Genomic DNA, 26,251 nt, shown 5'->3' on the forward strand with positions numbered 1-26,251 from the left:
GTAAAGCAAATATTTCAAATTAAATCTGTTTTGATTTTGTACTATTAATTTCTTCAGATTGGAAACTATTTAATGTGTGTTTATAAACTGAAATCATATTATGGCTAAATTAGGACGATCAAATATTGGCATTTCGACGTTCTTAGCTTCTGTTCATCCTGCGGATACGTGTGGTACAAATGGACTTCCTCTGACACTTAACTCCATTGTTGTTTATGGAAAGTTTCAAAGATTGAAAACGTTAAGGCACCCAAATCTTTGTGAATATCTTGATATTGTTCGTGGGAGGCATGGTATGTCTTTACGCTTAACATGACACATACACCATAAAATATAAACTTTACTGTTAAATGGGAAATTTGACAGCAACATTCCAGGACGATCGACATACCTTGCAGTTGCAGCCATACATACTATTACAGATGTCGCCAAATTAGTGCATTATCTTTTCCCCACCTAAAAACGCCCCTTTTTGTACGAGTCAGTGTTATTAAATTATGTTTTGCAGATAGAGATGCTTATGCTTATAACTTATTTAATGCTATTCTCAATTACATTGATGAATTAACAATTAGCTGAAGTTAGATTGTTTACATTTTCTGGATAGCAGATATATCCCAAGGGAGGTCAAGCATTGTTGCTAGTGTTGTCTAAAGGCACTTGATCAAATCTGCCTGCCAAAAAACGTAAACAGTCTAACTCATCTATAGAAAGAAAACATTGGGTTGTTTAACATGCACGAGGAGGATTGCTTGTCCTTGTACTTTCACAACTTTCTCTGCTGACATCTGTTGATTGAACATACTGTACCTTGTCTACATTACATCATATCATCACTTCAAATTTGAGGGTCATAACTATCCCTCACTGCTCATAGTTTTTGCATAACCATCCCTCGTTGCTCATAGTTCTTGCATAACCATCCCGCATTTATTGTAATTCTTGTATATCTCTTTAGTTGCTCCTCGTTCTTGTGTTCCTATTGAATAATACAAGAAATTTTTATGATATCTGCATAATTGAGTTTTGACTTATATACCTTATTATATACACTAAGAAATTCAATGTTTGAACAATGCAATTCAATCTTAATGCAGAGAGGCTTGTCATCATCTCAGAGCATTACAATGTCAGTTTACAGAGTGCTCTTTTGGAAGGCTATTTCAGGTTAGTATATGACCTACACTATAAACTTTTTAAATGTATGGAAAAGTTTGACATAATACGCTTTGCAAAATGTTGATTTTGAATTGTTTTTGTGTTCTGAAAACCTTACTTATCTTTGAGAACAAGTAACTATAACATCTTACATATAGTAAATTGTTTTAAAAATGTTTTAGGGATTTAGATGTTATGAAAAGGATAGCTCATGAAATTTTGCTTGGTTTAGCTTATTTGCAATCCCAAGATATTGTGCATAGATCTTTGTCTCTAGACAATATCTTGTTGGATTCAACGGTAAGGCTTTAAAAGTTAAAAGAACTACAGTTTGTTTAAACGAAACATTACAACACATATTTGTTTGCTTCTCGTGTGTTTTCTTACAATAACCCTGCTTTTTAAAACTGCATATTGAAACTAAATTCATTGGTATAATTGATTTTATTTGATTGTGTGCACTGTACTTTCCATGCATTCGAAATTCACTCACAGCTTAGAAATTACAACAAATGAATAGGCTGAATGAGTAAATATTGTTTTTCACCCTGAAAAGAAAGAATGGCATCTTTAAGCCACTATGCAATGTTTTTTTAAACACTATAATGCAAAGTTTACATTTAGTAAATGTTTACAATAATCAAAGAAAAGAAAATAATAGTATCATTCAACAAATTATCAATCAGTAATAATATTCCTATGATATTGTAAGTTTTTTTTAAAAACATACAGGGTAAAATAAAGCTCTCTCAATATGGACGCTATTACATGACGGATTGTGGTACTGCTGTCGATTTTCCTATAGGGTAAAGACTCCCATGCAGTGGTCTAACCAGCTCGTTTATTTACTCTTCCCGTGGAAATATTTAACTGTTTGCTCACCGTAAAATCAATACGTTCCTAGCAGGTCCAAATTTCAGAGTTGGTTACGCAACTGCCAACGATTGTACAAACTTATTTTGAATTTGTGAGAACATCAAAACGAAAACTTTGTTGGTTTCACACAGCTTTATTTATCAGATCCCCGCGGTATCTCCCTCCAGAAACATTGCTACAAATTCCACGATTTTCATCATTAGCATCGAGCTCAAAGGTAGTCATGTGATAATTTGAATTACTTTAGTAAGATTTAGTGGTTTTTATTCAATTTATTTATGTACCTACATATTAGGTTGATACGTGGTCTCTTGGGATTATTTTTACAGAATTATTTATGGTAAATACTAGATTTTAAATATATTTTTTATTCATTACTGCTTATATGTGATAAATTACGTTATTAATACCAAAGTTTTGTGTTACTGATTAGGGAAAAGAGATCTGGAAGGATTTTCGCGACGTGTGGGATGTTAAAGAGATCATAAAAAAGACGTTTTCGTTAATGATAAAATCTAAAGGTTATTTTCAAAAATTTACTGTTCGCTGGCTGCAAGCATTACTTTTAACTACGTAAATGAAGTATTTGGCTGCATTTGAAACTTATAGTGGATAATTATTTGCCAATTACCGTCGAAATTTTTCGTGAACATACGAAAGCATTCAAAGCAAAAACTTAAAACAACTACGTCGACAGTGGCGTAGACAGCGGCAAAATTATTTTTTCTGTGCAGATTTTGCCTTGTGCTTCATCAAGGGAGACAACAAAATATTTCTAAAAAAATGAATAACGATATTGCTCTGAAATTTACATAACACGAACAAATTCTGGTTACCCCATTGACGACTAATGAATACAAAGAAAACCAAACCAGGTTTCCAATGTTTACATTAGCGATTGTTTTTGAAACGTGTGAAAGCATTCACTCTATAACGATTGCAACAATTTCATGAAAACGAGACTAGGCAACACAGTTTGCATTAGAGACAGAAGCAAGCAACTGTTAAAATGTCTATTTCATTTATAGAGACAAATAAAAGTTTTCTATATTTGTTGTTAAATGACAATGGCTCCATCGACATATTAGAAGTATGTTAAGGTTATTTCTTGAAATTGTGAATCCCCGATGCCAAAATTGAAATATTTATTATTTTTGTATTTCAGATGATGCCCGCGGATTTACGCTCGTTTATTGAGTCTTGTCTCACCATAAAACATTCAGAAAGGTATCGTGTGTTGTATTTTTCAAACCTGTTTTGTAAAACAGTGCGAATGCCATTAAAATATTTCAATACGTCTCTCTACATTTATCCAATTTTATATAACAAACATATCTTCAGGTACGACTGTTTACAATAAACTTTTGAATCAAATACTCTTTTCTAGACCGGATCCAATGAAGCTTCTGGATCATCCATTGTTTGAGGATATTAAAACTGTTGAAGAGGTTTTATTTGATGAAATTTTCTTTATTTTACGTAATCTTGCTTTATTAATGTTCTTTGTAAACATAACGCTATAGATATGTAGTACTTTTACTTCTACACTCTGGTCGTACCATTGACATGAATGTGTTCTATCTTTTTACATGTTTCTGTGTGCAGCTTTGTGGTATCTATGATAATGATGGATTCTTGGGAGTATTTCGCTCGAGAGACCTTGAACTTCCCGTTCACTTGAATGAGGAAAAGATTTCTGGTGTGACTGCAGTTGGAGTATAAATCGTTTGTGATAAATACGACTTTTAACAATAAGTATTCTTTTCTCTTGTATATGTGCAAATATAGACGATCTACTTCAAGAAAGGTAAATGAATGAACAATGTTATTTTTCAGTGCTATATCATTTATGGCACAAGCAACATTTTTCATCAGTAACTTTAATGCCTTTTACATCACGTTATATTGTGGTCAACAGATCCCTTCAAGAGGTTTATCATTTATGGACTTTGGCTGGCGGTGATGTTGTTGCTGAACTGAAAAAACACAATCTTATAAAAAGCACACCACCAGTATGCAGTATGCCCAAGTATGTTTTCATAGCATGCTTTAAACTCTTCAGAAAAAACGATCAATTTGTTAATTTTAATGAAAGCTACGGTGTATATTTACAAAAATAGGATTTCTTTGTTATGTAATATGTTTTTGAACTTTAAAATAATTCCTACACATATTGTGTCGTCGTCTTCAGAGTTTCTATAGTGAATGGCTGCTCTGACTGTAATAAACTTTTCTTTTGTGTTATTTTAATGCTTTCTACGCCATTCGGCAGTGTAATTTTACAAGGAGGCGATAAGCTAGGCGTGAATAGAGACAGAAATTTGTTATTTGATGAAAGCGTCATTACTTTATCTTTGGAAAGAGTTAAAGAGGTAAGCAGAATATACTATCATTATCTTAAGTTTAGTCGTATTTTAAGTGTTTTCAAGACAAAGTCGCATGGTTATGAGCAAATAGCTAATAAAGTGCGTGATGAACTTCGTTTTTTGCATTTTTTGTTCTTTAGAAACTATTTCGTGTTGAGCAAACGGCATATTTTCCTCTACTTGTCGAAAAAGAGTAAGTTAGAATTGCAAGTTTTATTTTATCTAAGAGCATACTGTTCTTTATCAATGTTTGCTTACGCACAACGATACATGTTTATCAAACAACAGTTATCCACCAATGTATGAATTATTGGTGCTGCGGATCTTCTATTTTATTTGCTTATTCGATCTGAATCGATCATTCTATTTGAACTAGAAAAAATATACGTTCTTTTGTGTTTAGCCCTTGTGAATTTGATTCCTGTGAAATGAAAAGTTTACCGGTTGTCATCCGCGAACGTGATGTTGAGTATCAGGTAGTTTAATATGATAAATATGGACTGCAATGGATATTTTTTACTTAAATGTGAAAACTTTATGTTTTTCTTTTTCTTTTAGTTTCGGCGAATTGTTTTGTTCCAAAGACTTCTTGAAGTAAGCGTATACGTACGTTGTAATTTCACCATTTAGTTAGCAGAACTGAAATTATTGCTTTAGTCTTTCAAGTGATATATAAACAATGCGAGATCTTTAAAGCGATAGAAAAGATTTTCCGTCACCCAAAGTTACAGTTTATGTTATTCAATATGCTCAATGTAACTAGATCAATATTAATTTGATTTGGTTGCTGAAACAGGTTTCGGAGACTTTTCCTATCACGTTTGATGAGTAAATGATGAGTATAATTTTTGGCGTTTATAGTTGTCCTTGTGTAGCTACTTATTGGATAAGATTGGATAAGATTGGATAATGGTTGTGATTTTGTACATACACTGTACGATGTTTATACTTGCCCTTGTACTTGGAATAAGATGCTTATAGTTGTAATTTTAAACGACCAATGAATGATAAATGCATTTCTTTTTTATTGATGTATGCGAAGTGATAGTTTTTGTTTTCTGCAGTATGATTGGTTACAGCAGCGGGCTGCTTTTTACGATATCTTTACTGTGGTTCAAAAGTGTTATTTTTGCAACGAATTTTTTTATCAAAGTGAAATTTAAATTTTTAAAATTGATTTGTGGGCCATATAAATTGTTCAAGGAGAAAGCAAAATGTATTCAGATGGTAGTTATAGCGAGAGTGATTTTTACTATCCAGACGAAGGGAACTTTGTTGAAACTAGAAAACAATCTAATATTACAAAGCGAATTTCTTTATTTTTAATGTAAAAATAACACATATCTATACGACATTTAGGGCTACCCGTATACTCGAGATAAGATACTGAAGGAAGCAAGAATCGATATTCCACCTTTTTTACGAGCTAAAGTGTGGGCTGCTTTATTGAATGTTACGGTAAGCTATCAATTTCCTGTGACGTTTTCATTTGCAAGCTTTAGAGAAATTTCATCTCCATTAAAAATTTTCTGTTAAATTTAGGGTGATGTGCAACGAAATTATGACATAATTGATAAAGAATCTGTCACTCCAACTGATAGACAGGTTGGCGCAGCGTCTTTTACTCAAATTTATGCGTGTTCTTCCTCGAAATATATATTTCTATGTTATAAGCAAATTTCAATTGGGTGAGAGAGCTTCATATTCTAAAATACCTTGCTGGTTTTTGTACACTTTTCGCATTTAATTTACGTCGTAATTCTTATAGAAAGGCCGCCTGCGACTGAACAATATCACACCTTTGGAATATCTTCTTAAAATACTTTATTATCTGAACCTTCATGTGTTCAGTCTTCAACATTCATGTATATTGCCGAATATCTAATCTTCTAGCTTACGCCATGGTTTTAATTCAAAAAATTATCCAATTTATTGTAGATAGATGTAGATATCCCTCGTTGTCATCAGTACTGTGAACTGTTAGCATCGCCTACAGCTCATCGAAAATTCAAACGAGTGCTTAAAGCTTGGATTGTATCAAATCCTGGTTTAGTTTATTGGCAAGGTGTTTGTGTTATCGTTTATCATCACAATCAAATGGTTTTTGTCACTGTTGTGTAACAGCAACAGTTTGTACTCTCGTTACACTCGCTTTCGCCCACAATCTGTTTGAAAAAGCATACGTTTTGATATGCTTGTTCACATTAATGAAATCGAATGTGTTGGAGCATATTCAAAATTAATAATGTACAATTTACAATTTGCAACTCTTCTCCATATCAACCCTATAAGAGATATTTTTCACTCCCAAAATACTTTTATAATAAAATTAATGTCCGATTTTGTTTCTTATATTCTTCTTTCAAATTTTGATTTAATAGGCTTGGATTCCCTTTGTGCCCCGTTTTTGTCTTTGAGTTTCAGTGACGAAGGTTTGTTCAAAACGTATTCATACTTATCCCGAAATGCATTACTGCTTGGGCTTAGTTAGATCCCTACAAATCCTTTCAATTATTACTGCCTGGGTTTAGTGAGATCCCTACAAATCCTTTCAATTATTACTGCCTGGGTTTAGTGAGATCCCTACAAATCCTTTCAATTATTACTGCCTGGGTTTAGTGAGATCCCCACAACAAAAGTTTGTTTATCCTCAACGTGGATCATAACTACGACACGAAAAAATTTTTTCACCTAAAGAATGTTGTATTATTTTATAGCTATGTATTTTTGAAGGTTTTGAATAACAATAACAATTTTTCTTTTAGCTTTGGCTTACAACTGCTTGATATCTTTCATTCCTAAGTATTTGTATAATTTTTTCCTCAAGGACAATTCTCTAGTAATCCAAGGTTAGCATCAGAGTTATAACAGAAATCTTCATAGGACATTTAGGAAAATGTTTAATCAATTGTTCGTTTGTATAATACCTAGCTGTGTTCTGTCATTTGAATGTTTTCACGATCCTAAACTGTTTAATCATTTGTTCGTTTGTACAATACCTAGCTGTGTTTTGTCATTTGAATGTTTTCACGTTCCTTAACTGTTCAATCATTTGTTCATTTATAGAATACCTAGCTGTGTTCTGTCATTTGATTGCCTTTCACGATCCTGAACTGTTCAATCATTTGGATGAAATTGGATTTCAACCAGAGGTACTGTTTTCCAAGTTTCATTGTGCTTTTTTGAAGAACCTTTCAAAAGTATTTATACATCATACAGCCCTTTAGTGAACACATTTTTCGTTAATATGTTTGGCCCAGCTTGGCCAATATTGGCGTGGCGTAGTAGTTTGATTTCGTTTTGTCGAATATGATCATGACGTATGTTGCTATGTTTTGCAAAGTTTTATTGCCATTCTTGTCATGAGGCAAAGTTCATTGTTATTACAGCTAAGTCTTTTTTGCATTGTTGGGTGAAAGTCTTAAATTTCGGTGCTTTTGACGTTTCTTCCAAAATCAATATTTGCTTCTCTCAATATTTTCGTTCAATTTTATTTAGCTCTACGCAATTCCATGGTTTTTGACTATGTTTACACGTAAGTTAGTTCAAACATTTGTTTATTGTGATACACAAGTATAAATTTTGATGTTGCTAAATCAACCGCCGCAGCTTGTCTTCACTTATGCTGCATGTTTAAACAATAGTCGGTCAAAACCAACGACAAATCGGTTGCCCCGTGTTGAATTTAAACTATTTGTCTCTTATGTTTGCATAAATCGTGTGAGGGGTTGTTTTGGTTGAATGAAAACTGTTCAATGGCTGTAATGGTTTTGGCTTCATTTCTTTGGCCAATTGTAATATGGTATCATCTTTAGATGTCTCGGATAAAAATATTTTTATAATGCTTGATAGAGAAACAGAATTGCTAAATTGCAGCACAATCATTGGCCTCTAGTCTATGAACAAACAAGGTTTTTTGGTGATGCAATTTAACTAATTCGAGCTTCAACAGTTTGGTCTTTTCATAATAATTAAAGTCGGAATTTGCATATTTTTTCATCAACTAAACATCGTATCTCCAAAGTAACAAAAACAAAGTGTTTCTTTAAAAAAACAAGGTCATGCAGAGTATTTTTGTAATATCAATAGAAAGGTGCTAAGAGCCACTTGTCTTAATGATCAATTTTCTTAAACTAAGTATGTTAACAAGTCGAAAGAAGTCAATTTACAATGTTTTATACATTATTGGTATGCATAAATTGAGCCTCTTATCCATGCTGTGAAAGTGTATGGAGCAATTCTCGTTGATTTCATAATTGTTCATCAAATCTTTGATGTTTATGTAAAGTCTTTGTACCTGTTATCGTGATGTGAGTTGGCAATAAAAAGCGCCATTTGCATTGACGTAGTGTGTCATTTAAAATCACTTATGACTGTTGAGATACTGCTTGTAATCAGTCAACCTTTATCATTTATTGGCGCCATTAAAAAGCATCTATTGTATTATAATTTACGTTTAGCACATCATCGATATTTTTTCTTTTGAGCGGAAAATTGCTGACTGTAATTTTATTCCGTCTACTTTAAAACCTAGTCTTGTTAATTGGCAAGGATAAATCGAATAAGTTTAAGAATTGTCCAAAGAACTGTCAACTTGCAAACGTTTTTGAAAATTACATTGAAAGGGATTATTTCCAAGTATATTTGTTGAATTGCCTTAGTATATGATCGGGTGATTTTGATTAACATCACCTGACGACCATATTTGAGTAAAATGCTGTAATAATTGTTTAAGGAGGACAATTTTAATAGATAATTCGCTTTGTGACGTCTCGTTCATATAAGTATTTGTGGCAAAAGTGTTTGCTCTCATGTAAAAATGAATCAAGAAACGCTGCGTCGTAGCTACTGTACAACTATCCATGAAACTCGTAGATTCTAGTCGCGATTTGTAAATGAAATAACTCAAATTTCAATAAATCTGATGTTCAGCACAGATATTTGTACAGAAATACATCTATTATCAATGGTAATTTAAGCATTTAAGCGATCATGTTTGGAATAATTATATAGATGCAAAGGCAGCAAGGTCAAATAAGAAGGAATTTACCAGTTATTACGGACTATTGTTTTTTTGCTGTTTGGCGATTGTTCGGTTGCTAACATAATAAAGTTTATATTATTAATCTGATAGCTTGTTTTGCAATCTACACTGGTTAACATATGTTATCATGCATGCATTAAGAGTTGTAAGCTAAGTATGGAATTGAGTATTCGTAATCTATATTAAGTATCTGTTTTTAATTACAACAGTAGCTTGTACGATATTCTATACTTTGGAATACAATTGTCTGTCCAATAGATAAGATGTTATGTTGTTTTTGCAAACATCAAAGAAGATTTTCGTAAAGCCTTTCATTTCGCAAGACAATAAAGAATACATTTTTTATAAAATATGATAATATGCTTGCAACAGTGCAAGCAATACACACTAACTTGTTCTAAAAGAAAACAAAACAGCTTGAGCTAAAAAATATCTTTGTTTTTGTCACCCCGGCTAGCGACACGTCAACTATTGACATGTGCAAATTAATCTTTGAGATATAATTAATCGAAATGATAAAGAGGACGACGACAGCAAAATTGTTACCAAAAGGGTTCTCTTTATCTTAGCGTCGATATCATACCCAACCAGAAATGAAAATAAGTGTTACTAGTCATTAGGTAGTTTATGGCATGGATATAGTTTTTAAAACCTTGCTAACAATCCTCTCATTCTGTGCAAGAAAATGCATAGCTTTGTTAGTAAAACTGTCATAGATATACATGTCATTTATTACTGCATACAAAGGCTTACATTTAATATTTAAGTAATAAAATAAGTATATATACAACGTCTTACGAAGACATGGAAACATTGGAATTGAAAATATGACTACGATTCAATTATTTTCAACGTGATTGTCCAATATTACGAGCTGTCTACAGCTTAAATGGCTATAAATACTGGTTAGATGTACTTTAAATAAGAACTGAAGTGCACTTTACATGGTTTCGCGACAGAATGTTTTTCTCGATAAATTCATCAAAGAGTACTTTTATGGTAGTGTTAACTAAGGTCAAGGTAAATTATTTCCATAATGCCAAGGTTTTTGTCTCTTCGCGATATGTGTAAAAATAAACCAACTAGTGCTGTTTGTTTGATAAATTGTTAATTTAGAGCTAGTGTCAGCTTTGTTGCATTTGCACAATATGTTGCTCGTTTCAGTGCTATCACTGCTTTGTGCTTTATTCATTTGATTATTGAGATATGTTCAGAAGTATAGATCCGTTGCATCAATCGCATTTTTATCAGTGAATCTCTGCACATGTTGTCTCAGCTTGTGTTATTTTAGCTGTTGTCCGCTATTGTCTTTGGCAAACATTGATTTTAAATGATTGTGGACGTAAGATAAATCCAAATTCAGGTGTCGTATTTGAAGAACCAGAAATCTCAAATTTATACTTTTGAACAAGACCACCAATAAGTAAGAACAACTGAAGTTGAGCCAGTAAATGACCAAGACATTTACGTGTGCCACTCGAAAATGGAATTGAAGAGAAACGAGCTTTGTTAACTTGACCATTTTCATCAAGAAAATGACAGGGATCGAATTGATAAGGATTGTTGAAAACTCTCTCATCATGATTAATTGCCCACAAGTTGACAAAAACCATTGTGTCTTTTGGAACTCTGTACTTTCCAACTCTTGTTTCATTATTTGTATAATGTGGTACAGCGAGTGGAAGAACTGTGCTCAGTCGCAAAACCTCCAAGACAACTGCTTCCAAGAACGGCAGACGATGTTTATCATTCATTTCCAAAGAATTTACTCCAACAACTTTATTTATCTCTTTATACAAGCGCTCTTGAACGTTGAGATTTGACGCCAGATATAGAACTGCCCAAATCAAAGTGGTGCTAGTCGTATCAACACTCGCACCATACAAATCTGTCAATAATGTAGCAACATCTTCTTCTTTCAGATCAAGTTCTTCACCAAGAACAGCCAATCTTTCATTTGTACCACTCTCAAAACATCGCACTAATGCATCACCAACACAACCAATATCAGCTTTTTTGTTGAATTTCGCTTTCTTTTCAAAATAAATGTGCTTGACAAAGTCTAAGAGATGAGCAACAATTTCTTTGATTCTTTTCAACGAGTTTTGGAAGAACGGGGCTAACCATGGCAAAAAATCGGGCAAGCAACTTGCATTGAATTCACTGAACTCCTTCAATATTTGGCAAAGTTTTTCTTTATTCTTAGGGTCTATGTCCTCTCCAAAAGTGTAGTTGAAATTCATTTCTGCAACTGCATGCTTAATGTCATTTATTGGGTCGAATTCACCATCGTGGTTTGCAAATCTGTTGCAAAGATTTTGCAGACCATAGTTAATCTGAGCGTCCAATCGTTCGTGATCTGACATAAAGCTGTGCATGCAAAGATGGGCTAATCTTCGTTTTTTCACATACATCGAATCATAAGGTCCAAACGTTAGACTTCCTTCACATGCTTGTAAACTGCTTAACGGTGGACGACTTGAAAAGTCACTAGATTTCTTTACCAAGCTTTCCTTGACGCTTTCCAAAGAGTTCAAGACAACGACGCGACGAGATCCTAATTGCAATCTATAAACATCTCCCAAGGTTTTGGCCAGCTTTGTGAGACTTTCGTGAGGTTTGCTACCAAGCAGATGAATATTTCCAATGACTGGCCAGGCGAAAGGACCTGGAGGAAGTTCAGCATTATCTCGCAATCTTTGAATGACTGCAAGTGTTATAGTTGTTAGAAGGAAAACGATTGATACCATACCAAGGTATCTGGAGAGAAGAATTGTGATAAAGCTGTCTTCAAAGGCGTACATCTTTGTTTCGGAGAGCTGTTTTAATGGAGCTGCAAATACTGTCTCTGTCTGTTTGGTCTTATTAGATCTGTTTGCTTCATTAAATGGCAAATGCATGCACCGAAGCTATCTTATTAATACCATCATTAATATTTATTGCCACTTCATATTTCACTTCCGGTAACCTGGGAAGCGACTTTGCGTTGTTTTTTCTTTGATATGTTGAATGATGTTTGTATGAGGGCTCAGTTTGTGTGTGTCTTCGAAGAAAAATGAGCTTGTTATCAGTAGAATGAGTGATATTTGTTAACACTTCCAATGGAACCTACGTAGACAACAAGCTAAAATTTGACTTTCAGATTTTTCGATTGTCAACAATGAAACTTGGAAGGTCAAGGCAGAGATAAAGAAAGTTTGTTAAGGCATTCACTATTTGCATGACAAAAGTGTAGGCGATTGGTAATTGACATATGAATATGTTTGTCCAAAAGCAAGCAATAATCATTCAATAGTAGTTTTTTGCTGCCGAACGATAAATTTTAACTTGTTGAAAACATCTGAGAAGACGTTTTGCAGAACCTTAACTGCCACTTTGATAAGCGCCCGAACAGATTAGTTTTATAATATACATTAATTTGAAGGCAAAACGACTTGAAACATTGTATCCAACTAAGACATTCCCGTTGAGTAGGAGGTAAATTTAGATTTGCTGGAAATAATTGAACTTGGCCCTACTTTTGTCTCGTTAAATGAACTTGACCCTTTTGTATGGTAACCTGGAATTTTCTTCTTTTGTAGTTGTATCCTAGCAATGGTATTTAAACTAAAAATTTTCTCTCGATATTTGTTTTTGATTGTTGCGTTGTTATTCTTGATGAAGAATTTCGAAAAGTTTAGGCGATGATTATCCATTGCTTGTGGATAATTATCGATGACATTTTTAAGAAGACGGGTTTGTCAAATAAAAGCCAAAATAAATAAGAAAGTCTATAATTTGAATTCCACTTCTAAATTTATCATTCCCCAGTGTTCATTATGACGATCTAAATTGTCGATCAAGTTAGGAGACTTTGTGATTTTATGATAATGAGTAAGTGTTTGACTGAATAAATAAATGTGTGAAAATGATAATATTACTCTTGTTTACTCAATTAAAGATTCGTATTTGAAATTTTCTATTTTTGAATTTTTACTTTTCTTCCACGTTCATATTTCTTATCTATCTATTTAAACACACAGCAATGTTTGGACATTTCATCTTGCCGCAAGCCACCTCTTTCCTCGTAGGTGACTCACCAGTTACACATAATCATATTAATATTGAGTATATTTTCAGTATATTGTATGTAGTTTCTTACAATCAATGAAATTGTTCGTAATGCTCATTCTTATTGCTCCTATATTTATTTAGATAACCTTAGTTTATACTGTTTATCATCACTTCACTAAATTATTGCTTGCTGTTCTTGATTCGAAGGTCACGATGCGAAACCGCCTCCTTTTATTTGCCACAATACGATATTTCCGTTCTAAGTTAGGAAGTAAGGCCATAATTTTACGTTTTTCCTGAACACAAGCTTGACAAGCATGTTATATCAGTCAAATGGGGGAAGTTTTGCTGTTGAAGCGCATATGGCAAAGTACCGAATGCCTGGCTAACTCTATTGTTATATAAACTATATGCAGTCTGTGCTTATAGGCCATATTTATAATTGTAGAGAAAACGTTTGCTCTTTTTTATTATAAAAATATAGTTTCAATCGTATTTTCTTTTTCAGATGTATTCCCTCTTCACAAAATCTATCTTCTATGGGATACATTACTTCTTGGCAATTCCTCGTTTCCTTTATATATCGGTGTTGCTATCTTACAACAATTACGTGCTCAACTTCTTACTTATGGCTTTAACGAATGTATTTTGCTGTTCTCAGACATGCCTGGTTAGTAATCGCACATTTGTATCGTAGTTGTTGTTACTGCTCATTCTCACAAGACTTAAGTACAATCTTGCTAGACATTCTACAACTTATTTCTGCTTGAGAATCATTTGTGGTTTTTGATATTGTTTATAATGTTATAACTTAGCTGGTTAGTTTTATACTTTCATACTTTAATTCAAGCCCATTGCATGCATGCTTCTTGAAAAACTTAAGAAATTCAAATCTTTTTGAAAATACTGTCACTGCAGTGAAGTTGTTCTGAGGGTCGGTAAAGTGGCGTCGCTAATGGTCATCTTCATATTTGTAACTTGTTGAGGTGGTCAAGATCACTATCTATGTATTGTCTTATACATATGTATATATATTTATATACATTTATTTGGTCACTGACTTCAGAGCATGTAGAAGTCACGTGTATAATCATGCATAACTGATCACTTCTGTTTATAGACCATTTACTGCAATCTTATCTACAGAAATCAATATATAGCAAACAAAGCCTTATCATTAGAACATTTTGCCAAAAGAGTAGACCTCACTGTATCATTAGTATAGTAGCAAGTGTTACATCTTCATACTTCATGATAAGTTTAATTGTCCTGTCTGTGTCGTATAAAGCAGGTTGTGGAAACCTATTATTTTAATCGTTAAGTTGAGGAAAATATATAGCCATATAGAAAATGAATACAAGACAGGCTTATCTGTCTCAAGAGTATTTTCATATATTCTCAGGCTAATTAAATATTTTACTATATTTAACGTTTTACACGCAAATTTGGTAAAATACATTGTTTGTTAATACTATTTGAATGTTATTTTTTAAGTCTAGTGTGTAATGTGAGAAATCTGTTTATCTAATTGTAGGTGTAGTGTAAAAAATTGTATATTTTACTAGACGTTATTTTCTCCTGTGGCTAATACTCGAGTAAAGGGGATATATTTAGAAAATAAGGACGTTCATCTGGTTCGTAAACAATCCTTAGAAGTCTAGACTTTAATGCCAATATAAGAATAATTACGACATAGATTTTAAATTAACATGAAAATGGTAAACGCTGCCAATGCTCTTGAAATTTAGTGTCTGTGACTTGCTAACAAGGTGAAATTTTTTGAAGGAAGTGACATTGCATTTATATGTTTTACACAATAAATATTTCTCTCTACGCTCTATATGACGAAGCCTTTCCATTCGTTAGAAGCTATACTGCTTTAAAATATTTTTTGTTTTTTTTTTACTGGAGTATGTACTCTGAATTTGTTGTAACATGGATGATGTATTTATCAATGTGTAAAGTGCAACCATTCTCGTGAGGGAGAAGGGTATTATTAGAACTTCATGTCTCTCTACAATGCGAACTTATGTGTTATTACACTATGCTATTTATATGCTTGTTCAGTTGTTCGTGCATTCATCAACTAAATTTGTTACATTTTAAATTAATGTGTGATAAATTCCGATATAAAAAATCGTTCATTTTTGTTACATCTTTGACTGATAATCGTATTTTCACTGCTGAGCATTGCTATATTACTTAGTTATGTATGTACTATTTATGACAAAGTCTCTCTATCGTGTTCTGCTATATATCAGATAGTCGGCGTATAAAATATGATGAAAACATGAAAGAATCAAACCTTTCTAAATAAAATTAGTCACAGAACGACAAGAGGCGCTTTCATCAACTTAGACACAAGATGATATTGGCTTCGGCTTTGTACATAATTTACTAAAAATCTCTGATTAACAAAACTATATGATAAAAATCTTCACTTCTGGCAGCCCACACTTCGAGATCAATATAATAGATAGGTGCTGTTTGATAAGTTTTTATCTGCGTCAAATTATTGAAATAGAAGCATTTGAACTGCGGTAATTTTCGGCAAGCCACGTGATGAAATCAACTGCTATATTTTGATGATACATATGTATTTAATTATGTATTGCTATTGTGGATCATATCAAAGTTTTAAATCATAAAAAAATTGATGATAGAACGACATACAGACTTTGAAAAGTTTTCTTTTCGAAAACATTGTATATATAGGCACTTAAAACCGAACTTATTCAATTCCGTGCACACAATGAAACATTGCCTTTGGATGATTGTGTTAAGCATGCAGTTTCAAACGACAGAATTCCTTATCGTGTTATTGGCTGTATGTATAACTGTTCACTTTCGCTTACGTGTTTTTTACAACAGAGGTTGACATTGAACGTTGTGTGCAGGATTCTATCAAGATATTTGAGTCAACTCCCAAGAGTGTGGCAGCTCGTCAACATGAAAATATTCCTTTGTCAAAGCACAATAACCGAACGGTTCGAGATGTTTATTGTGATTTTGTACTTTTCAACAGCTTTTGATGCCATTGACAAATGAAATGTGTTCCATTGACTGGCAAACCTATAAAATGAGTTATGCGTATTTTTTCATTCCTCATTGTGAAATGAGTTATATTTCTCGTTCAGGAGAAAGAATTTCTACCTGTGCAGCAAATAAAATCTGAGAAATGTCCCCGGATATCTCTGCAAGATATGCTTCATATACTGGACATTCGACTTCAAAATAAAACAGGTAATGTTTAACAAAAAATAATTTTGTCTATTTCTTATTACTGTTCATCGTTGGTTTAGCTATCATAATATTTTATATAAGTAAATGGTTTGAACCCGGGAGTATCGTTACATGTTTGTAGATGTTGATCGTCCAGGTTGGTATAGTCCTGAGAAGGACTGTTTTTGTTGTTGTTGACTGACGTTTTGACAACCTTAGCGGTAGTCATCTTCAGAGTTTTTTTGATAACATGTAATAATTATTTAACTTAAAGATTCCTCAGCAAAACGCTCAAACAAAGTATCATTAAAATCTTGGGGAATAGTAGTTGACATAAGACCTCCTGAAGAGTATCCTTTTTCCAAATTATCTGTATATGTATGGATAAACAGTGGCAGTCGTGTGTATATGTATGGATAAACATCGGCAGTCGTGTGTATTTATGGATAAACATTGGCAGTCGTGTGTATTTATGGATAAACAGTTATTTGTATGTATGGATAAGCAATGGAAGTTTTGTACAGTGCATGTATAAATAAGCTTTGGAATCGTTTGTACATATTAGTGAATTGTTCGTTTTATTTATGTATAGTTTGTAAAACTTGTTTTTAATTGCCTTCCTTGCACAACAATTACGTTGAACCTCAAATTTATTTTCAATTTAAACAAGAAATCTTAACATGGATTCAGTTATCAAAAAGGTCATCTACCTGGAAGCATCAATATGCCTTCCAATCAAACGTTTTCGGAAAATGGAACATTAATTCCTGGCGAGAATTCTAACACGCTGCAAGTGTCTAAGGGAAAGATTATAATTGTTGTTGGAGGACGAGCAAACAACTGTCCTAAGGTATTGTGCTATATTTTATCAACGATATTCACACCAATTTAATGGTTCACACAAAGGCACACATCCAAGGAAAATTGGAGGGAAGTGTATGGTGTTCATGGACCGACTTTCATATTGTCTGTATTGACAAAAAGCCTTAGTTTTTGCTGGAGTAACTTTTCTCGTTCTTTATCCGTTTCTGGACCGACTTTATTTATATATTTTACTGAAGCTGAAGGGGTACGTCGCCCCCTCCTAACACCTAATGTGTTCCCCTGAGCTCAAAACATAGTTGGTATTACAATGTCTCCCACGTTTACTTGTCATCTTACTTAAGTTTATTTTGTGATTTTGTGCGTGTCAATTGCAGACGATTCCCCAGAATGTAACATTGGAATTATTTTTTATTTCAAAAAAGTTCGCTGCTGAGCTGCTTAAATCGAATATTCAAAGAGTATGTGTTTTGGATGCTGGTGGAATGGTAACGATGCGAACCAATGGTTTGATGACAGTCCGCTCTGTCTAGCTGTCTGTGTTTATACCTGCCTGCCTGCCTGCCTGCCGAGTTATTTGAAGCACCTGTTTAAAATTGGTCCAACTTACGAGTCTTATGCTGAGCACAATTGTCAATGTTTCATGGAGTTGCTATGAATTGAATGCTCGAAAAGATGATTCTATATAATCTTAGAAAGTTGACTCAAGAATTTAAACTAGGCCTTCATGCCTATTTATTGAAATTTGCTCACTTCTCGACAAGGACACAATTCACAAAATTTTGTCATTTATACTTATTGTTGCATCTGTTAAAGAATGAATGCATGATCAATTTTGAATAAATGCGTGATCATTTTTGTTGTGTGGACAAAAATGAAAATTTTGCAGGAACAATTAAAGATTAGCAAAGTTGACACAAATAATTCAAAATTATAAATTTCTCAATGAATTTATTTATCATTTCAACGATATGTATATGTGCTAAAATGCCCATCAATAATTGAATTTTCGTCATTTACTATGATTATTTATTGAGTACTAATCTAATGTAATTTAATTAGTAATTAAAATTGTCAGAGTTCAAATCAAGAAGAAAATAAAATTTCATTGTGTGTTAATACAATGTCAATGTCTATTTTCTATTTTCTTTGGCAAACATTGATTTTAAATGATTGTGGACGTAAGATAAATCCAAATTCAGGTGTCGTATTTGAAGAACCAGAAATCTCAAATTTATACTTTTGAACAAGACCACCAATAAGTAAGAACATCTGAAGTTGAGCCAGTAAATGACCAAGACATTTACGTGTGCCACTCGAAAATGGAATTGATGAGAAACGAGCTTTGTTAACTTGACCATTTTCATCAAGAAAATGACAGGGATCAAATTGATAAGGATTGTTGAAAACTCTCTCATCATGATTAATTGCCCACAAGTTGACAAAAACCATTGTGTCTTTTGGAACTCTGTACTTTCCAACTCTTGTTTCATTATTTGTATAATGTGGTACAGCGAGTGGAAGAACTGTGCTCAGTCGCAAAACCTCCAAGACAACTGCTTCCAAGAACGGCAGACGATGTTTATCATTCGTTTCCAAAGAATTTACTCCAACAACTTCATTTATCTCTTTATACAAGCGCTCTTGAACGTTGAGATTTGACGCCAGATATAGAACTGCCCAAATCAAAGTGGTGCTAGTCGTATCAACACTCGCACCATACAAATCTGTCAATAATGTAGCAACATCTTCTTTCAGATCAAGTTCTTCACCAAGGACAGCCAATCTTTCATTTGTACCACTCTCAAAACATCGCACTAATGCATCACCAACACAACCAATATCAGCTTTTTTGTTGAAGTTCGCTTTCTTTTCAAAATAAATGTGCTTGACAAAGTCTAAGAGATGAGAAACAATTTCTTTGATTCTTTTCAACGAGTTTTGGAAGAACGGGGCTAACCATGGCAAAAAATCGGGCAAGCAGCTTGCATTGAATTCACTGAACTCCTTCAATATTTGGCAAAGTTTTTCTTTATTCTTAGGGTCTATGTCCTCTCCAAAAGTGTAGTTGAAATTCATTTCTGCAACTGCATGTTTAATGTCATTTATTGGGTCAAATTCACCATCGTGGTTTGCAAATCTGTTGCAAAGATTTTGCAGGCCATAGTTAATCTGAGCGTCCAATCGTTCGTGATCTGACATAAAGCTGTGCATGCAAAGATGGGCTAACCTACGTTTTTTCACATACATCGAATCATAAGGTCCAAACGTTAGACTTCCTTCACATGCTTGTAAACTGCTTAATGGTGGACGACTTGAAAAGTCACTAGATTTCTTTACCAAGCTTTCCTTGACGCTTTCCAAAGAGTTGAAGACAACGACACGACGAGATCCTAATTGCAATCTATAAACATCTCCGAAGGTTTTGGCCAGCTTTGTGAGACTTTCGTGAGGTTTGCTACCAAGCAGATGAATATTTCCAATGACTGGCCAGGAGAAAGGACCTGGAGGAAGTCCAGCGTCGTCTTGCGTTCGTTTAATGATAAAGAAAGCTAATGCCAATACCAGAAGAAGAAGTAGGTGGCAAAAAGTAGAAGAGTGTAAAATGATCAAAAAATTTACAGAAACACTATTCATAGCGAAAACGTTTTGGCATCAACCAATTCGACCTTTCCAACGAGATGAATCAAACACAACAATACCTCACAAATGATGAAGAATTTTTTCACACTGAGTTTTTGTAGTTCACCTTAACCTTTTGTCGAAATTTCCAAGGTCGTCTTTAAAGTTCATTTCAATTGCATAATTAATAGGCTAATATAAAGACGGTTTGTTGATTTGAATAGTGGCCTTGCGAGCATGTTGTTTTTATCAACTAAGGTCAAGGTATGGGTTGGAATTATTAAAGAATATCTATCATAGAGTATGGATAAATATATAGGATGTAGTTGCTTACTCTATATTTTTTATTGTGGTGAAATGAAGAGTATAAACATTGTGTATTTAAGGGTTTATTGACTTGAACGAACAGTTTTACATGTGCAAATAATACACACACGTGCATAAATGAGAAGATCATTGATAGCAAGTTTTGTGACTTTTTCCTGTGAACTTGACCGTCCAAGTCACAGAAGGCTCTAATGAGGCATTACGTCATTGTTTTCTGCAAAAATATGATAATTTTCTGAACAATTATTTCAGTGCAATTGTGGTTTTAGCGACTGCTGACAATATATATGAATGCAAACCGTTTTACTTAACCATTTAACATTCAACACGTGGCTTAAATCATAGTTTGTGCATGGTTCTACCAATTTATCTATACAGTTTATACAGATAAGCCGATTCCTCTTGTTTAATGCAACATTATTGTACCTGGTTTTCATAAAATTTCATACAAATCGTCTCATCTTTATTCTTAAATTATTTATTAATAAAGTTGAGGAAATACTGACAATGTTGTGATGAACTTGTTATCTTTATTGAAAAAAGCTTACTCCGACCAGAATTCCATGATCTTTTAAGACTATTTTAGATAGCGTTTTACTGATGGCCTTAAAATCCAAGGTCAGGTCGGCTTACAGAAATTTGAGTAATATTTATAGCGCAACAGGCACCAATATCGTCAGCTATTATATACAAAGCATTATCGTTAAGGTCAGCGTAAGGAATGAAAACCGAAACTTCTTCTATATTCCAACATTACGGATGTAATTAACAATGCTGAAGCCGGCATAATGTAATCTTGATGTAAGAAAAAGGTCTTCATTTTGATCATTTTGTCGATGAAAAAAATGTAAATATTATATGGTCATTATAAACTAACGAAATGGTGAAAACGTGTAGAATATATGCTTAAGTATAAAATATCTATGAAAACATTGGACACACAAAGCCTATTCAACTCCATGCAGTGAACTTTTCATACCCTTTACATAAGTGTGTTAAGTAGAGCAATGTTTGCAAATGAAAAATAAAGAACACACATATGAATTAGACATATTTGTTGATACATGCACAAGATATACTATAGCTTTAAATAAAAATTTTTGTTTTCTCGTTGATTTTACTATTTCGTTGTATAAAATAAATATAATATATAATTAACATGCTTTTCATCAATACACATGGAGAAAGTTCCCCCTTCCCAAGTCTCTCCCCCCCCAATGCAACATTGCCATTATTTTTCATTTGAAAAAAGTTCGTTGCTGAGCTGATTTGAATGGTAACGATGCGAACCAATGGTTTGATGACAGTCCGCTCTGTCTAGCTGTCTTTGTTTATACCTGCCTGCCTGCCTGCCGAGTTATTTGAAGCACCTGTTTAAAATTGGTCCAACTTACGAGTTTTATGCTGAACACAATTGTCAAAGTTTCATGGAGTTGCTATGAATTGAATGCTCGAAAAGATGATTCTCGTGAACTATATAATCTTAGAAAGTTGACTCAAGAATTTAAACTAGGCCTTCATGTCTATTTATTGAAATTTGCTCACTTCTCGACAAGGACACAATTCACAAAATTTTGTCATTTATACTTATTGTTGCATCTGTTAAAGAATAACTCGAAGTTATGGTGGACGTATTTTAAATAAATGCACGTTTATTATTGTGTGTGGACAAAAATGAAAATTTTGCAGGAACAATTAAAGATCGGCAAAGCTGACACAAATAATTTTAAAATTATAAATTTTCCAATTAATTTATTTAATCATTTCAACGATATGTGTATGTGCTAAATTTCCCGTCAATAAATAAATTTTCATGAATTATCGTGATTATTTATTGAGTAATAATCTAATGTAATTTAATTGGTAATTAATATTGTCACAGTTCAAATCGAGAAGAAAATAAAATTTCATTGTGTGTTAAGACAATGTCAATGTCTGTTTTCTATTTTCTTTGGCAAACATTGATTTTAAATGATTGCGGACGTAAGATAAATCCAAATTCAGGTGTCGTATTTGAAGAACCAGAAATCTCAAATTTATATTTTTGAACAAGACCACCAATAAGTAAGAACAACTGAAGTTGAGCCAGTAAATGACCAAGACATTTACGTGTGCCACTCGAAAATGGAATTGATGAGAAACGAGCTTTGTTAACTTGACCATTTTCATCAAGAAAATGACAGGGATCAAATTGATAAGGATTGTTGAAAACTCTCTCATCATGATTAATTGCCCACAAGTTGACAAAAACCATTGTGTCTTTTGGAACTCTGTACTTTCCAACTCTTGTTTCATTATTTGCATAATGTGGTATAGCGAGTGGAAGAACTGTGCTCAGTCGCAAAACCTCCAAGACAGTTGCTTCCAAGAACGGCAAACGATGTTTATCTTTCACTTTCAGGTAGCTCACACCAACAACTTCATTTATCTCTTGAAACAAGCGCTCTTGAACGTCGAGATTTGACGCAAGATAAAGAAGTGCCCATGTTATTGTTGTACTGGTCGTTCCAACACTTGCCCCAAACAAATCAGTAAGTGCAGCAATAACAACTTCTTCATTCATGTTGAGCTCTTCGCCAATCGCTACAACTCTTTCGTTACTTGTTGCATCGTACGTTCGAATAAAGGCGTGAGCTATGGAAATGACGTTGCCATCTTTTCTGTATTGCTTTTTGTTATCAACGTAAAGTGTTTCAACAAAGTTAAAAAGATTCCGGACAAGAATGTTCATTGGTTTGATGGAACTTCTGAAGAATGTTGCCAACCATGGGAATAAATTGACAACATTGTTGATACTGTTGTTTTTAATGAAATCATTTGAAGATTCCATCAAGGAGGACAATTCCAATGCCTGATTCTCATCTACATTGTCTCCAAATATCAATACCAGATTGAGCTCCCCTACGCTTACAGAAACGTCAATTGCTGGATCGAAATCTTCGCCACGGTTTGTTAAACGTTCACCGAGTCGCTTCACGCAGCTATTCATAACTGCAGCTAACTGTTCATGATCTAACATATAACTATGTAGAGCTATAGTAGCCAATCTTCGTATTTTTGTGCGTGTTGGATTATCAGGTGCAAACGATATGCTACGACCATCCATGTCAGATACTTGTAAGGTGAGCAATGGTGGACGACTTGAAAAGTCACAAGATTTCTTTACCAAGCTTTCCTTGACGCTTTCCAAAGAGTTCAAGACAACGACACGACGAGATCCTAATTGCAATCTATAAACATCTCCCAAGGTTTTGGCCAGCTTTGTGAGACTTTCGTGAGGTTTGCTACCAAGCAGATGAATATTTCCAATGACTGGCCAGGAGAAAGGACCTGGAGGAAGTCCAGCGTCGTCTTGCGTTCGTTTAATGATAAAGAAAGCTAAAGCCAATGCCAGAAGAAGAAGTAGGTGGCAAAAAGTTGAAGAGTGTAAAATAGTCAAAAAACTTACAGAAACGTTATTCATAGCAAAAAAGTTTTGGCATCAACCAATTCAACCTTTCCAACGAGATGAATCAAACACAACAAGTGCCTCACAAATGATCAATAATTTCTTCACACTGAGTTTTTGTAGTTTACCTTAACCTTTTGTCGAAATTTCCAAGGTCGTCTTTAAAGTTCATTTCAATTGCATAATTAATAGGCTAATATAAAGACGGTTTGTTGATTTGAATAGTGGCCTTGCGAGCATTTTGTTTTTATCGACTAAGGTCAAGGTATGGGTTGGAATGATATTAATGAATATCGATCATAGAGTATGGATAAATATATATGGTGTTAAAAACCAGGATGTAGTTGCTTACTAGATATTTTTTATTGTGGTGAAATGAAGAGTATAAACATTGTGTATTTGAGGGTTTATTGACTTGAACGAACAGTTTTACATGTGCAAATAATACACACACGTGCATAAATGAGAAGATCATTGATGGCAAGTTATGTGACTTTTTCCTGTGAACTTGACCGTCCAAGTCATAGAAGGCTCTAATGAGGCATTACGTCATTGTTTTCTGCAAAAATATGATAATTTTCTGAATAATTATTGCAGTGCAATTGCAGTTTTAGCGACTGCTGACAATATATATGAATACATATATTTTCCAAAACGCAAACCTTTTTAAACTATTTAACATTGAATTACATCAGGCTTTAAGACAAAGTTTGTGCATGGTTGTACAAAAACAAATTTACAAATGGATAGATTTCAACATTGTTCAACCTGGTTTTTATAAAATTTCATATAAATTGTCTCATCTTTATTCTTAAATTATTTATTAATATGTTGTGATGAACTTGTTATCTTTATTGAAAAAAGTTTTTTCCGACCTGAATTCCATGACCTTTTAAGATTATTTTAGATAGCGTTTTACTGATGGCCTTAAAATCCAAGGTCAGGTCGGCTTACAGAAATTTGAGTAATATTTATGGAGCAACAGGCACCAACATCGTCAACTACCATATACAAAGCATTATCGTCAAGGTCAGCAGGAGAATGAAAACCGAAACTTTATCTCTATTTCAACATTACGGATGTAATTAACAATGTTGAAGCCGGCATAATGTAATCTTGATGTAAGACAAAGGTCTTCATTTTGATCATTTTGTCGATGAAAAAATTTAAATATTATCTGGTCATTTTTAACTGAAGAAATGGTGAAAACGTGTAGAATATATGCTTAAGTATAAAATGTCTATGAAAACATTGGACGCTCAAAATCTTTCAACTCCATGCAGTAATTTTTCATACCCTTTAGATAAGTGTGTTTAGAACAGTGTTCGCAAATAAGAAGAAAGAAAACTTTGAAATGTGTGTCAGATTTCGATAAAATTCCATAGCACCTTATCGCATGTTTGAATGTGTCATCTACTTTGATAAAAAGAAAAATTTCAATTGCGTTGTCAAAACCTTGTATTAACGAGGTTATATGACCAGTATTTAAAAGCTAAACAAATTTACCAGTAGGATCAAGATAAAACCACAGTCAACAATATATGGAAGTGATTCCAGATGTCAAAGTCAACTTTTAACATTTCCATTGGCCAAGTCACTGGTGCAGCAGAATATTGTTTCATTACCGTTCATTACCCGCTGTTGCAGTTAAGAAAGCAACATAAAAAAAGTCTATATGAAAGTTAACAGTATGAGAATTTCATAACAAAATTCCTAATGCTTTGTGTTAATTCATGTTATCACAAGACAAGCCCTTTCTTATGACACTAACACTTGTTGTACACTCTTGGACTTAATCAAAACAAAATTGTATTTTATGGTCATTTCAATGGCCTTCCGGCTTTGTGGTGAGAGCTGCCAAATACATAGCATTGAAATTAAATATTTTAATCGAGTATAGCTGGAATTTTAAAAATATTCAATAAATGTGTGAATGTTCAGTTTAATACTTTACTGTATAAACTCAGCCGACTTTGGACAGCTACGTTAATTGATTAAGAGCTAAACTATCCATGATGTATTATATATTTGTCATGAAAATGAGTTAAGGAATATGGTGATTTCGTATTTGTGGAGTTCGTTGATTTCGTTCGATTGTGCCTTAAGATTTCGTGATTGAAATTCATTAACAGCACTAAATGCACACATTTCAACAACAAAAACAATGTCATGTGAAACGTCAATAAAGATAAAAACAACAGCTGTGAACAAAAACACTTCATTCCGAGGAATTTTGCCGTTATAAGGCCTGGTTTGCTCAATTCATTTCCTGTTCGGCAAAATTGTTTCGTCTTCGTGGGTGGAATTTCACGT

At 33.5% G+C, this 26,251-nt stretch overlaps 3 protein-coding genes across 4 annotated transcripts; 1 reads left to right on the forward strand and 2 right to left on the reverse strand.

Moving 5' to 3' along the window:
- The first annotated feature begins 5 nt into the window (after positions 1-5).
- Positions 6-18,660, forward strand: LOC124446639 (TBC domain-containing protein kinase-like protein). 2 transcript variants are annotated; one of them, XM_046997486.1, is made up of 30 exons: positions 6-293; positions 1,098-1,167; positions 1,341-1,458; positions 1,891-1,964; positions 2,179-2,251; positions 2,330-2,374; positions 2,468-2,555; positions 3,063-3,124; positions 3,200-3,261; positions 3,422-3,482; positions 3,640-3,733; positions 3,823-3,841; positions 3,953-4,063; positions 4,307-4,406; positions 4,541-4,593; positions 4,804-4,876; positions 4,959-4,994; positions 5,760-5,858; positions 5,943-6,005; positions 6,339-6,465; positions 6,782-6,832; positions 7,166-7,249; positions 7,467-7,552; positions 7,899-7,935; positions 14,006-14,167; positions 16,369-16,484; positions 16,635-16,740; positions 16,994-17,069; positions 17,410-17,569; positions 17,967-18,660. In XM_046997486.1, exons 1-30 carry the CDS (start codon positions 101-103, stop codon positions 18,072-18,074), a joined length of 2,607 nt encoding a protein of 868 aa, XP_046853442.1. In that variant the 5' UTR covers positions 6-100; the 3' UTR covers positions 18,075-18,660. The 2 variants fall into 2 exon arrangements, with proteins under 2 accessions (XP_046853442.1, XP_046853443.1); XM_046997487.1 differs by lacking the exon at positions 14,006-14,167.
- On the reverse strand, positions 10,158-12,702 carry LOC124446641 (cytochrome P450 1A1-like). The gene has a single exon (XM_046997489.1). It carries the CDS (start codon positions 12,342-12,344, stop codon positions 10,746-10,748), a length of 1,599 nt encoding a protein of 532 aa, XP_046853445.1. The 5' UTR covers positions 12,345-12,702; the 3' UTR covers positions 10,158-10,745.
- Positions 18,476-23,953, reverse strand: LOC124445176 (cytochrome P450 1A1-like). The gene is made up of 2 exons (XM_046995883.1): positions 22,438-23,953; positions 18,476-20,093 (listed from the first exon to the last, which is right to left on the reverse strand). The coding sequence occupies exons 1-2, from the start codon at positions 23,951-23,953 to the stop codon at positions 18,682-18,684; spliced, it is 2,928 nt and encodes a 975-aa protein (XP_046851839.1). The 3' UTR covers positions 18,476-18,681.
- Positions 23,954-26,251: the final 2,298 nt, after the last annotated feature.

The sequence above is a fragment of the Xenia sp. Carnegie-2017 genome, unplaced genomic scaffold (assembly GCF_021976095.1).
Source record: "Xenia sp. Carnegie-2017 unplaced genomic scaffold, XeniaSp_v1 HiC_scaffold_22, whole genome shotgun sequence".
NCBI lineage: Eukaryota > Metazoa > Cnidaria > Anthozoa > Malacalcyonacea > Xeniidae > Xenia > Xenia sp. Carnegie-2017.

Excerpts from the sequence above, each read along its gene's own strand:
- LOC124446639 (XM_046997486.1), top strand. The coding sequence starts at position 101 with ATGGCTAAATTAGGACGATCAAATATTGGCATTTCGACGTTCTTAGCT. Across the intron at positions 2,556-3,062 it reads GTTAATGATAAAATCTAAAG|AGACAAATAAAAGTTTTCTA; the intron begins GTTATTTTCAAA and ends TTTCATTTATAG. Across the intron at positions 3,125-3,199 it reads GCTCCATCGACATATTAGAA|ATGATGCCCGCGGATTTACG; the intron begins GTATGTTAAGGT and ends TTTGTATTTCAG.
- LOC124445176 (XM_046995883.1), bottom strand. The coding sequence starts at position 23,953 with ATGAATAACGTTTCTGTAAGTTTTTTGACTATTTTACACTCTTCAACT. Across the intron at positions 20,094-22,437 it reads AATCAATGTTTGCCAAAGAA|CTTTCTTTATCATTAAACGA; the intron begins AATAGAAAACAG and ends TATTGGCATTAG.
- LOC124446641 (XM_046997489.1), bottom strand. The coding sequence starts at position 12,344 with ATGCATTTGCCATTTAATGAAGCAAACAGATCTAATAAGACCAAACAG.